Genomic DNA, 14,310 nt, shown 5'->3' with positions numbered 1-14,310 from the left:
GGTAACCATGGTGGAGCAAAATACAATTCCATTCTCACATCTTTTACTGCAGTATCATGTCATTGGTTTCAGATTTTTTTTTTAAATAACCTTAAAATAGTTTTGGGTTGCATGAATTGATGGGCTTTTACCCTCCCTGTATATCATTGTTAGGGGTTCACAGCAAAGCTGTGAAACCTATTGTTCTTCTTAGATCATTTATTTTCCTCGACATGGTTAAATAACTCAAGCATAGATCAACTTTTTTCTTCAGATTTGGCACACAGAAACTAGAGTCCATGCGTAATTTGGTCAAAAACAATGGCACCAATTGGCCTATAGGTGGCGCTATAGGTAGCCTAACTTAGTCCCTCATATGTGCGGCCCCTTTAACATAGAAACTTTATGTATGTGTCTTTCCTTATGCTGAACAAATTTCCCTCAATCTGGACATTTTGGAAAACCTTTTGAAAAACGTATTCTCATTAACCATAAATCCAAATAACACCATGTAGGCCCATGGTACATTGCTTAACTTAGTTTGAGAAAAGCTAAGGGATTGGTTAAAACCTCTCTGGGACATCTGACACATTAGCGTCCCACCTGCGTACACACTATCACAGCCAGTGAAATAGCAGGGCGGCAAATTCAAAACAATAAAAATCTCATAATTCAAATTTCTCAAACATACAAGTATTAAACACAATTTTAAAGATAAGATTCTCCTTAATCCAACCACAGTGTCCGATTTCAAAAAGGCTTTACGGCGAAACAATAGCATTAGATTATGTTAGGACAGCGCCGAGACAAGAAAAACCACACAGCCATTTTCCAAGCAAGGAGAGGCGTCACAAAAACCAGAAATACAGCTAAAATTAATCACTAACCTTTGATGATCTTCATCAGATGACACTCCCAGGACTCAATGTTACAAAATATATGTATGTTTTGCTTGATAAAGTTCATATTAATATCCATAAACCCCATTTACATTGGCTCGTGATGTTCAGAAAATGTATTCCCACCAAAACTTCCGGTGAATGAGCACATCAATTTACAAAAATACTCATCATAAACGTTGATAAAATTTACAACAGTTATTGAAAGAATTATAGATACATTTCTCCTTAATGCAACCGCTGTGTCAGATTTTAAAATAGCTTTACGGCGAAAGCACATTTTTCAATATTCTGAGTACAGAGCTCAGCCATCAAAGCAAGCTATACAGTTACCCGCCAAGTTCTGGAGTCAACTAAACTCAGAATTAGTATTATAAATCTTCCCTTACCTTTGCTGATCTTCGTTGGAATGCACTCCCAGGACTCCCACAAGAAATGTTATTTTTGTTCGAAAAACTCAAAATTTATGTCCAAATACCTCCATTTTGTTTGCGCGTTCAGATCACTAATCCAAAGGCATAACGCGAGAGCGCAAAACCAGAGACAAAGTCAAATAGTTACATTACCGTTCGGAGAAACATGTCAAACGATGTTTACAATCAAACCTTAGGGTCTTTTTAACATAAAACTTTGATAATATTCCAACCGGACAATAGCGTATTCATTACAGAGGAAAAAGGAGCGGCAAGCCAGTGTGCCCGCGCAGTAAACAACTCACTGGTCCCAGGCAGTCCACTGATTGACTGAGCTACTATTCTCTGCCCAGTAACAGTAGACGCATGAGACAAGTTTCTAAAGGCTGTTGACAGCCAATGGAAGCCTTAGAAAGTGCAAAATGACCCCACAGACACTGTAGTTTGAATAGGGATTAGATAGGAAAAACTACAAGTCTCTTCCTGGTTGGATTATTTATCAGGTTTTTGCCTGCCATATGAGTTCTGTTATACTCACAGACATCATTCAAACAGTTTTAGAAACTTCAGAGTGTTTTCTATCCAAATCTACTAATAATATGCATATCCTACCTTCTGGGCCCGAGAAGCAGGCAGTTTAATTTGGGCACGTATTCAACTGAATTTCTGAATACTGCCCCCTGTCACCAAGACGTTAAGAGATGGCTGAGTTGTTGATAAATCAGGAAATACGATTTTACGTGTCCATTGAAATAAAAAACATTATCCACTTCACAATGGCCTATCAACTTGAAACTTTTTAGAATCAGCAATGACATTACCATGATGAACCATATTACGTTTGGCATTAATATCTTAAAAAATAAGGAAACTATTAACAATTCACTTTTTTGACTAGGTTAAGCTAACGCTTAAAATAATCATCTTCTCATGGACTAAAAGTCAGATTCATTGCAAATTTGATCATTGGACATTATCGCTGGGATGTGAGGTAACAACAGGGCCTGGCCTACGTTAAGTATTTAAAAAGTACAGTGTTTGTTAGGTGTTAAGTCTGTTAAAAGATGCTTAAAATTATTAGAAGACAAAGTGATTGTGATCGTGTTGAATTGTGTTTGGGAAATAAAGATAGATATGGTTTTAGAAAGGTTGTGGTAATATGACATTCAACACAGAAATGTGTAGGCAGGTTAACTTAACCTGTCTCGCAGCTCAATTTATCTCATAGACGGGGTAAGTTGTGCCAGGAGACCACTTTCTTTGGACAAGCTATGTTTTCAAAACTGTAATATTTGCATGACTTCTGATGATTTCTAGGGATATACAAAATCCTGAAATGTATGCAGATATCTTTGTTAGAAAGAATACTATATTTGCTTTGATGGAGTGATGCTGAATCTAGAAAATGGCTTAATTTACCCCACTCTCCCCTACCGGATTTGATTTGGGTGGGTAAAAATGTTTTGCAGTTAAAATGTACAACGCCAATTGGATAACAGATTAAATAATTATACGGCACTTTGGTCCTTATTACACTATTTCATTGGTAGCCTATGCCAATTTGACAAGGTTCAATGTTGAGTTTAGTTTGATTGAATTAGCGCTCAGTCAGTCAGTGATGCTCTAACCCCCCCCCCCCCCCCACACACTTTCTTCCTCCACATCTGCATGAATCAAGTAACGTTCAGGAAGTCAATCATTCTGCTGCTTTTAAGGGGCCAACTTTCAGAGCTGCATGTCTTGCAATGCGCGTTTCAATGGGACAACAACGCATAAGATCCTTCAGCGGCACTGGACCCGGGTTGTTGTGACAAGTCTGATGAGCTTTCATTACGCTTGAACTCCGGTAGGCTATGTCTTGAACCTGCTCCACGACTGTCAATCTCTTCATTTTTCTAAGTCAATTGCATGGCTATAGTATGCCGCGTTAAGAGGACGCACACGGGCATAATATTAAATTGATAGACTACAACGTAAAACATGTACAGCTCTTTATTGATAAGAACATGTGTGAGACTTTTTATCTAAACACGTGGATGAATTGCGCAATGCAGCATAGATCCTCAACATTTTTCATTTTCGTGGACAAAAAAAGTGGTTTAATTTATTAGAGTACCTTAAACATAGCTGTACATTTCTGACTCAGTGGAGAGGCAACCTTTTGAATTATGTTGTGTGTCAGAAACCTTTATGAGCTAAAAGGCTGTAGGTTTATATAAAGGCATATACAACCACGAGTTATATGCGTAGGCTCAGGCTGCTTTTTCATTTTTGTTGAACTGTGCGGTGGGATCCAGCGGGCATTTTCAAATGAGAGGAGAGGATAACGAAGTTTGACACAGGCTTTCAACAGAGGCTGAGGCTATTAAGTTCATTACATGCAGCCAATGCCATTGATTCAATCCTTCAATACCGTGATACATTTCAATAAGCAAAAACTTGTTTGGAAAAGCCTTCTTATTTAAAAAAATAAATAAATAAAAGTTAGTCTATAAATTATAAATAGTTCAGCAATGGTTGTTGATTGTACTTTAAAAAAAATGTCTATACCTAATGCACATAAAACAGCTAATAGCCATCTGGAAAAAGACACGAAGGACCTGTTGTTTAATAAGCTAAGCATAAAGGGAGAACAAATCAATCAGATGACTGGTTATTTAGTTGGAAATTATAGGCCTGCTGAATTTTGAAAAACGGCCTCATAATGTATGATTATTATTATGAGATAGACTAACTGATAGGCTAACTGATAGGCGATGCATTGATGGTGCCAAAGGCATTCTTATCAGATTTATTGTATAGCCTATCAAATTTAATAACCTAAATTATTTGATTCTTTGAGTGCTATTTTGTTAAATGATAGGCATATAATTAATTGCATTAAACGTTTTTCCATTCAAATAGGCTAGAAATGAACTTTTACCTAAATGATTTGCTTGGATTATGCTATTAAAGCATTTCAAATTGCGATCCAGTGGTTTGATTAGTTGAATATATTTTCTAGGCTTCTATATGAAATAAAGTCACATCAGTCATATCATTGTACCAGAAATTGGATAATGGTCAGGACTACCTCGCGTCAGGGTGTCTTTGGAGATTGTGTTGCGGTAGCGTGTCATATCTCCTCCAACCCAATGCGAGGTCCGGATGCAGCGGCGATGTTTCTAATCGATAGAGGGCATATGGCGCTTTGATTTCCTGCAAGTCACTTGTGGTTTTTGGCCTGCCTTTCTGCACCGGATAGAATACTTCTGCATTTTAAAAATAAGAGAAATAAGATGACAGAAAATAACTAAAAAAAGATGCTACGTCATGAGTCTAAAACAAAATGATTTATTATAAAATGTTTTAAATCTCTTCCTGTCACCAACGTATTGTCTCACTGCGAAGGTCATAAACGAATAGGCCTACATTTATATTTAAATATGAATTCGTACCAACATTGCTATTATTTAGTTTGATTGGCCAATTTTTAACTTCCTTAAGTAACTCATTTAGTTACATTGTGGTACACTCCAAATCATTTCAAATAATAGGCTTATAGGTGTTTTTGAGTTAATCATTTCACCTGTCGAATATGAATAATGTAGCAAGATAATGCAATAGACCTATAATGTAAGGACATAGAACTTATGTCTATCACAGATTCTGAATGTCTGGCACGCGCCATCAGCTGGTTGAAACGTTGTAAATGTGACTGATACTGATATTCTCCGCCCCACGGGCAGTCTGGAGTGCTCCGCGAGCTGAATGCGCTCGTTGCATGGCCTGTTGTTCTGTGCGTAATTGGTCCAGAACAGGTCATCAGCGGCCTTACTATGCGCACAGGGAACAGAGGTAGCACTGTTTACTCGCTGAGCATATTATAATACTGCAGGAAATACGAAACTCCCGTGGCCTCTCAGGCAGGCGTGTGGACAGCGACTGTCTGCCGTTATCAAATATAGCCTTATGTATATATGAAGAGACACCGACCAAATTGATGGATAAAAATACAGTTGTGAAGGACGCAAGACAATTCCAGACGGATGCAGTATTATCATGCATTAGTCTTTTTACGTTTGTTCACTTTGAGAAATGCTATATAAGCCAGTGAGGGGCTATTCAACATGTGACTATTTGGGCACAACCACGTCCATACTTCGCCTACTATTCTCTAATTCGCATTTTCATTCGTGCTCAATCGATGACGGAAATGATCAAGCATGTAGATAACACGTCTCATGAGTCATGTTGATTAGAAACACACGTAGCACACTCCGGCCCATAGAAACCCTGACTGACTGGCACCCAGGTGCTGTTGGTCTCCGCGTTTCCTCTCTCCCCTGTCTGTCCTGTCCTGCAGCTAGGTATAGGGAGGGATTAAGTAACACCTAAAGCAGTATATCACTTATCCTGATTGGGTTTTAATTCCCCGTGGAGAGATGCAGGCTGATCCGTGAGAGGGAGCTGTCTGGAGAGCTGTTTGTTCTGGAGACGGACCAATCATAGGCTCCAGGGGCGGCAATGAACTGGGGACGAGTTTCCCTAGCCGAGGCACCTGTCCCCGCCCACAACACCTGGCAGACGGGAGAGGGCGTGTGCGCGTGCTCCATCCTCAGCCAGAAATCTCTTATAGTTGACCACACATTGTCAACCAATAGTCTTCAAATCTTTTCAGGGATAAGACAGCAACACCGCATCCCAGGAACAGAGGTGCAGATTGCTATTGGATCTGGATGGACAGTGATTTTGGATATTAGCAAAAACCGAACAAGGAGAGTGAAAATGCCTCGGTCCTTCTTGGTGAAGAGTAAGAAGGCGCACAGCTACCACAAGCCTCGCTCCTTAGAAGATGACTACAGTAGGCTGGATACTATCTTAGCTCATATATGTGCAGGTATGTGGATGCTATTTCCATGTTAATGTCTGGATGTTGTGTGAGGTGCACCATTTATAAATGCAAATTATTTAAATCTAAATAGAACAAACTCATTCGTTTTTCTGTAGCCTAATTATATTGTTATAAATATCCATTTTTATTTGTCTAGTTGTACAGATTGTTATATTGTGAGGCACGGCTTTATTCAAAAGAAGCAGCAATATATTAGAAATACAAGCTTATGATTTATAATGAAAACCTAGCTATTAATTCAAAGGACTATATAGCCCATAAGGGCATATCCTGTACCCACATCTTACATGTTTACATTATTTCGATAGCTACACTGACCTCAGTGGAATGATTTTGCTCGTATAGTTATTATTCATAACATTTAATAGTACTGACACATATAGGCTATTACTTAAGTTATTTATATTGTGTCTTCTTACAATAATTATTACAGTATAGGATATCATTATCAAAGTTGTATTTTTGTCGTTGTTATAGGCTAAGGCTATTGTAATAGGCTACTCACGTTGTCCTCGTTGTAATTAAAACAGAGAATACGATTCTAGAGGACTCGGATGCCTTGACAGGAGGCGATGGCATCCGCGGGTTCTCCCCAGATTCTCACCTAGTGGACACGGCTGACTTCTCCTCCAAGTCCACACTCAGCTGTGGGGACAGTGTGTGCAGTCCAGCTTCAGTTTATGAAGACTTCTGGCGGCCTCCATCGCCTTCAGCATCACCAGGTAGAGATCTAGTCTGTGGTGCATTCAAATGTAGCTATCCCAAAGTGGGAGATTGTAGCAGAGGCAATGATAAATTATGCACTGCGATTACAATTTCACTATTTGATGATGGGACATCCTGATTGCTTGTAAGCCTATATCCATCTTAAGATATTAAATCACAATAGCCCTACACTAATGAATTATATTTATTTTTGCAACTCAATAGTAGATTCAGAGAAATCCCTGTCTCCCCCGGTGGACGAGACACAACCCTTCCCCGTTGTTCCCTTCCGGCCCTATGCGTGGAACAGTTACTCTGGTTCGGACATCCGTCACCTGGTCCAGCAGAGTCTCCATCACCAGCACCAGCACCCCATGGACTTGAAGAGAAGCCCGGCGATAGGGTACTACAGCGACCGGGCCATCGAACCAACCCTCTTTAACAGAAGTCCGGTAGCAGAAAATGACAGTGATTACTGTTCCGCTGCCGGTCTGTTCGAGAGAGCCGCCGCCCCCGGGGTTGGGTTGTACTCTGAAGGGAACCTGTACGGGAAAAGCCCAGAAATCAAGGCTGAGTCTGACTTACCCTGCTCACGGTTCATTCTGAATGGTACCTACAAGTGCATCAAATGCAGTAAGGTAAGATAATGTATGCAAATGTAAAGATTTAAGCATTTTATGTTAGCAATGATTTGCTTGAAGATGTATGGTTATGGACACAATTGTCCCTCCCTTTATTGACCTTGTACCATCATCATTCCCCTCACGAATTTCAAACAACTTCCCTCTGCAGGCGTTTTCGACTCCCCATGGGTTGGAGGTTCACGTTCGCAGATCACACAGTGGCACGAGGCCCTACGCTTGTGATATCTGTGGCAAAACCTTCGGACATGCTGTTAGCCTCGAGCAACATAAAGCTGTGCACTCTCAGGTGACTATTCTAGAATCTAGACCATTCTAGTTTTTGTCATTGATTATTCAAAGGCAAAAAGCAAAATAGGCTACTTTACTGTTTTGACGAGCTAATCAATATCATATTTAGACTTATATTTGCCTATATACTTCCACAGGAAAGAAGCTTTGATTGCAAAATATGCGGTAAAAGCTTCAAAAGGTCGTCGACTCTCTCCACGCATCTCCTCATCCACTCTGATACACGGCCTTACCCATGCCAGCATTGCGGGAAGAGGTTCCACCAGAAATCAGACATGAAGAAACATACATTCATCCACACAGGCAAGTAGGCGTCAGAAATGGTAATGTATTAGTAAACCTCGCTACAACACTAAATATGTTAATTGCATACACGGCCACCCAATGCATAATGGTCAGGTCATGCGTAATTGACATGCATTTTTACTGAAGACCTGATACAATAAAATAAAACAGCTTGCTTGCCTATATGGTTTGGCTACTGAAGGTAACACGATGGTTAATGCATAAATTTTTGTTCTGCAGGCGAGAAGCCGCACAAATGCCAAGTGTGTGGCAAAGCGTTCAGCCAGAGCTCCAACCTCATAACGCACAGCCGGAAACACACGGGCTTCAAACCATTCGGATGCGACCTCTGCAGCAAGGGATTCCAGAGAAAAGTCGACTTAAGAAGACACAAAGAGTCACAACATGGACTAAAACCCTCAAACTAAGATAAAAGAAAAGAATGGACACCAAACACTATAAAACAAAACACTTGTTTTTGGAAACCAGAAATAAGCTACTGTAGCTATCCATTCCTCAAACATTTCAGACTGTGATTTACTGGTGAAGAGTTATAGAGGCTTTTGTGCAGTGTAGGTTAAGACAAAACCGGTTTGAACTAGAGAGGGACACTATCTGAACCCAAAATATTTGTACAAAATAACCAGATAGGTCATAACCACCAAGAAAGCGCGTTAACAAAAACAACAGAAGACCAATTTCCAACGGACAATTGGGAAAATAGACTTTGTCTAAAGAATGACAGACACTTTGTTTTTAGTTGGACGCCATGGATGCTGGCACAACAGTCACTACAATAAGGCTATGTGATTTTTTAATAAACAATGGTTGTGTATTTATTTTAAGAAACAATGTTATTTTCATTTTTTTCTTCTTAGAATTCAAATAGCACATTTGTATTTTATATTAAGAATATCAACTATACGGTATATCTAGATGTCATTTACTATAATGTCAAACCTTATTTATTAATCAGATTATCGTTTAAATAAAATATGAAAACTGTAATCCAACAGATTTCGAGAGGTTTTTGTTCATTTTTCTTTCGTTTCTATGTAGCCTACTGCATTATGTTTCAAGCTGCAAAATCCTGCATAGGCCTATCTGAATTATTTGAAGGACTACCAACGCAAATATTCAGAATATTTTTTTAATTCTAACTCAGATTATCTAGATTCGTTGTAGTAGGCTAGTCTAGACTATTGGTCCAACTAACATTGTTACATTTTCTAGACAAAATAAACCCCATTGAAATGCGTCTTGGAGGGGGACCTGTGATAATGTTAATTTGAGGCAATTCATTTTCGTTTCATTTAATAGTTTAATCCTTTATTACTATTATTATTATTAGGGATATATTCAATCTGTAACGCCGAAGCGATAGAAATGTAAAGTTAATTTCACTAAATGTAAAGTTAATTTAAATCATGCTGTAAAGCTGAACCTCCGCGATGCGGGTGGAATAGAGCCATTATACTAGATTTCCACTGTGTGGATAGTGATTGTCCTCGTGGTTAACCAGTCATTTTTCATAGAAAACATGTCTCTCCTGTATTCATTGAGGGAAACCGAAAAACTTGGCTGAGCACTAATTGATATGAAGTCTCTTAAAACATACACGAAAAAGCACCTACAGCGGCTTGGTGTATTCTCCACTCCATGTAATAGGTCTGTCTATAAAGTGCTTTCTTGCCGTTGGCTATTTTACTGGAAATCTGAGAGGTGACCACAAATTAAGTCGAGTATCACAAGGAAGGTCTTCAAGTGCCTTCCAACTGGTAGGTTTATGTTCCCCCATTTTTCATTCATCAAACCAGGTTGTGTTTTCTTCTCGTTTTTATCTGAACCACCCAGAAGGGCAGTTTTCTAAAGCCATAGAGTTGATTGCTTAATCATCTATCAATCAAATAAGTTCGTTTAGAATGAAGAATTACATGCTTAAAATATTCGGCTAACTTAAATCGAATTTTAAAATGACATCCACGAGTAAATTTAGCTTTTTGTCATGGTGAAATAAAATATTATTTTATGTGGAAAAATACATAGAGAATAGAAACTCAATTCCACCAAGACCTAGGCTACAGGATGCTGCTGCGTTTCATCAAACTAAAGCTCCTATAAACATTTGGTTTGTTTTTACCAAGGCAGTAAGGAGTTATTTGTTTAGACCTCAAACGTTGCCTGAGCATATTACACGTTAACCAAATGGTATGTAACTTTGGCCACTCTGTATAAAGCTCAAGTTGGAAACAGGACCGGACAGGATTGATTTACGCAGGTGGAACTAAAGACCCATCAAAAAGCGTCACATAGCATGGCTGGAGGGCATCCACTGTACACCACCTCTGCCCAAAACACAGCTTGTAAGCGCAAGAGCAGGAAGGGGGGACACAGGTGTATGTGTGGGCTACTATTATCCCTTCCATTGAGAACAATACTCATTAATTTATTCAAACATTTGTAATTAGCAGTTTGCTAACATAGAAATAGGGCAGCTATAAAATGAGAGAATGAACAGCAACAAGAAACTAAACAACTATACAAGTTACCCAGTTATATAAAATAGAAAGTTAATCATAATCATGAACTTTATAAAGAAACCGTCAATGTCTATTTACATTCCTTTATAGCTAATATTCCTATAGGCCTGACATACTGTATATATACTCTACATTTCAAAAGTTTGGGGTCACTTAGAAATGTCCTTGTTTTTGAAAGAAAATGACATATTTTGGCCATTAAAATAACATCAAATTGATCAGAAATACAGTGTAGACATTGTTAATGTCGTAAATGACTATTGTAGCTGGAAACTGCAGATCTTTAATGGAATATGTACATAGGCGTACAGAGGCCCATTATCAGCAACCATCACTACTGTTTTCCAATGGCACGTTATGTTAGCTAATCAAAGTTTATCATTTTATAAGGCTAATTGATCATTAGAAAACCCTTTTGCAATTATGTTAGCACAGCTGAAAACAGTTTTTCTGATTAAAGACACAATAAAACTGTCCTTCTTTAGACGAGTTGAGTATCTGGAGCATCAGCATTTGTGGGTTCAATTACTGGCTCAAAATGGCCAGAAACAAAGTACTTTCTTCTGAAACTCGTCAGTCTATTCTTGTTCTGAGAAATGAAGGCTATTCCATGCGAGAAACTGAAGATCCCGTTCAACGCTGTGTACTACTCCCTTCACAGAACAGCGCAAACTGTCTCTAACCAGAATAGAAAGAGGAGTGGGAGGCCCCAGTGCACAACTGAGCAAGAACACAAGTACATTAGAGTATCTAGTTTGAGAAACAGACGCCTCACAAGTCCTCAACTGGCAGCTTCATTAAATAGTATCCGCAAGCACCAGTCTCAACGTCAACACTGAAGAGGCGACTCAGGGATGCTGGCCTTCTAGGCAGAGTTGCAAAGAAAAAGCCATATCTCAGACTGGCCAATAAAAAAAGGTTAAGATGGGCAAAGAATACAAACACTGGACAGAGGAACTCATCCCGGAGTCCCGGAGTCAATTAGACAAAATGCCATATATTGGGAAGGCCTATAGCCTACATCAACGTCATCATTTCATCTCGATACAGAACTTAATCAGGAAGTGCTTATTCCTCTACAGTGATTGAAATCACTGACTCACAAGGATTTTACACGCCTCACTTCACTCAAGTCTTACAATGTTCAGGCCTACAAAAATACTGAATATTTGAAACCCCCTGAAGAACAGACTGAGGAGTACAGGAAAATGTCTGCTTATTTAACAAACGAGGGAGAAAGGCCAAAGGGAAGCAGTGGCGACCCGTCATTCAGGGCAGAGCCCCACCTGTTTTTGAGCCCTACATTTTTAGCAAAATTAATAAATAAAAAAGAATAATACATATTTTATTTGGGGGGGGCTTGCCTGTTTTGTATGTTATTTTGGCATTAATACGTGTCACATATCAGTTTGCAAACAATGTAAAAATAATATATATCATTGAGTTAATAAAGCCGCATACAAACAGGATCTTTTTTTGTTTTCTTGAGTAAGGCAACTCCAAAATACAGGTGTTTCAGCCTTGCTCAATGCTTTCTGTGGTGGTGGGGCAAGCCAGCAGAAAATACGGAGCGTTGCGACGTGATTGGCTCAGTGTTCTGTCACTCATGGGGACTTTGAAAATTGTCACTTGAGAGGAGATCTTGAAAATTTTTGCCCTTCGGCTGCTGCCATAGAAGTGCCCATCCAAGAAGGCTCAAGGTCATTGGCCACAGATAAAATGAAGTCAAATCACTGTAGCTTTGATTGGACTGATGTCAATATCCTACTTTCACAATTTTAGCTAGCAGTTATCATCATGAATCAAGTCGACAATCTACTGGCAAATCCTTTTTAATCCTTGTCATATGAAGATAAATTATAGATAAAACGTATCGGTGCTCATCGGCCATTTGACATAAACATTACACAACAAGTAGGAAATCGCAAATTCAACGAATGGTTTGGAAGGAATCAGTGACCGTGTCTGTGTGGTCCCAAATCTGGGATTAAGGGGCTCTTTTCCAAATTTAAAATGATAAACATTCAACATTGGCCATTCTGTCAATGAAGCATGATTTCTGCCGTGCTCAAAACAACTGTTAACTCGGAGGACCGCCGCTCTACCTTCCTGTTCAAGTGAGCACAGCATGAACAATGTGAGTCCAAAAATCTATTGTACGCTGCTTCATAAATGATGTAATATGCCAGAGAGATATGTATACTGTAGCTAAGAAAGTAATACTAAGTGTATGTTGTGTAGTAAGATGTTAGTAGCCCATGTGCATCACCCTAATAATTTGGTCTATTTACCCCTCTTAATTTTGTCAACTGTTTTGACTGTTCTACTGTAGCCTATAACCTATTTTAGAGAAATGTAATCATCGAATATTGTAAGAGCCTTCATTGTCTACTTATATGCCGCCTTTATTTATCCTACGGTTCTGACTTGGTGTACAGGGAGAACACTGTAAGATAGGCCCATGTTCTGAATTATGTCTCTGTACATTTCAAAAGTGCTAAACAAATAGTTATATTGACTAACGTTACGCCTATCCTAGCTCGCTCATTAATGTCTTAATTGAAATTACGGATTGCCTCTTATCCGCTTGTCGTCCCCTTATGCCATAGTTTGTACATCTCAATTGTCATTAGAAACCACATTTGTTTAAGCAAGTTTAAGCAGGTTTTATGAGCAGTAAATGAGTCTGAATGAACTGTTTCGCTGCCAGACAAGGCTCCGTTGTGTAGCCAGGTGTAACAGTGGTAAAGTGTTGGGACAGCTTTATGTAGGCCCTAACAGTTTGTTGGCACCGTTTGTCACTGTTATAGTGAAATTAATGTATTGTTTAGTGTTGTGTTGTGTAGTGGCTTTGCTGGCATGCATTCCACTTTTATTTTTTTGCCCCACCAAGATTTCCTGGTAAAATTGCCACTGAAGGGAAGCATAACCATTGCTTTTGGCCAGCCGTTCTTCCAGGTAGAGTTTACTTGTGAAAGAATGATGATTAACCTGTGAGTATTTGTTTATGACTTTCCTCTTTTAAATCCATGGAAAAAGACCAGCACTAATCACGACAGCTACTGCATGTAATAAGTATTCCCTAGTTCCTATATCAATAATAATAATTCCGATTTGTCTATGTTTTATAAATGGCCAATAGAGAAGTGACCAATTGTGGACCTGCATTGAGGGAAAGATCATTCAAGTGTGCACCTATTACATAGGAAAGTCATAGTAAAACAAAGCAAAGAAACACAAAGTAAACTGTCAAGACTGATCCTACTCTACACAGATGATTCTATCATCATCTGCCAAGTGACAGGATCCCTCTCCACCAGGGTGACCTTCTGATGTCTCACTCTGACTGTTCTGATTGAGACACTATATCTGGTCTGAGCTGTGTCTGGCTCTAGGGACTTCTGGCAGAATGAACAGTAGTAAGCCGCTAACTAGCGCTCTATTATTATGTACCTTTAACACTTAGAGGCAGCCTGAAGCTACCTGAGCTATTAAATGCTCCCATCCCACTATCATGCAGCTATACAGTATAACCCAGCCCATGTCCTATAGCGCCTAATGCCAAATGGATTCCTTAGGCATTAGTTAGTGATTCAGTTTACCTAAGTCAAAGGGCCTTACTGTCAGCCAGGTCAAGAGGAAAGTTTCATGGGTTGACTTTGA

At 39.2% G+C, this 14,310-nt stretch overlaps 1 protein-coding gene across 3 annotated transcripts; it reads left to right on the top strand.

Annotated features, from left to right (window-relative positions):
• Positions 1 to 2,988: 2,988 nt before the first annotated feature.
• LOC106560317 (zinc finger protein Gfi-1) lies at positions 2,989 to 9,365 on the top strand. Of its 3 annotated transcripts, none has more exons than XM_014123103.3 (7): positions 2,989 to 3,137; positions 5,952 to 6,170; positions 6,716 to 6,907; positions 7,116 to 7,528; positions 7,683 to 7,820; positions 7,960 to 8,125; positions 8,348 to 9,365. In XM_014123103.3, the coding sequence occupies exons 2-7, from the start codon at positions 6,059 to 6,061 to the stop codon at positions 8,533 to 8,535; spliced, it is 1,209 nt and encodes a 402-aa protein (XP_013978578.1). In that variant the 5' UTR covers positions 2,989 to 3,137; positions 5,952 to 6,058; the 3' UTR covers positions 8,536 to 9,365. The 3 variants fall into 3 exon arrangements, with proteins under 3 accessions (XP_013978578.1, XP_013978576.1, XP_045543672.1); XM_014123101.3 differs by having other exon boundaries at positions 2,993 to 3,137; positions 5,722 to 6,170; XM_045687716.2 differs by having other exon boundaries at positions 3,001 to 6,170.
• The last annotated feature ends 4,945 nt before the right edge of the window (positions 9,366 to 14,310 follow it).

This window comes from Salmo salar, chromosome 10 (genome assembly GCF_965601325.2).
Source record: "Salmo salar chromosome 10, fSalSal1, whole genome shotgun sequence".
Taxonomy (NCBI): domain Eukaryota; kingdom Metazoa; phylum Chordata; class Actinopteri; order Salmoniformes; family Salmonidae; genus Salmo; species Salmo salar.
The sequence above is the reverse complement of the archived record's forward strand: the minus strand, read 5'-3'. Positions and strand labels throughout refer to the sequence as shown.

Bases quoted from the DNA above. Each gene is read 5' to 3' on its own strand.
- LOC106560317 (XM_014123101.3), top strand. From the start codon at position 5,798: ATGAACTGGGGACGAGTTTCCCTAGCCGAGGCACCTGTCCCCGCCCAC. The intron at 6,171-6,715 runs GTATGTGGATGC...TAATTAAAACAG, and splicing joins CTTAGCTCATATATGTGCAG to AGAATACGATTCTAGAGGAC. The intron at 7,529-7,682 runs GTAAGATAATGT...TTCCCTCTGCAG, and splicing joins AGTGCATCAAATGCAGTAAG to GCGTTTTCGACTCCCCATGG.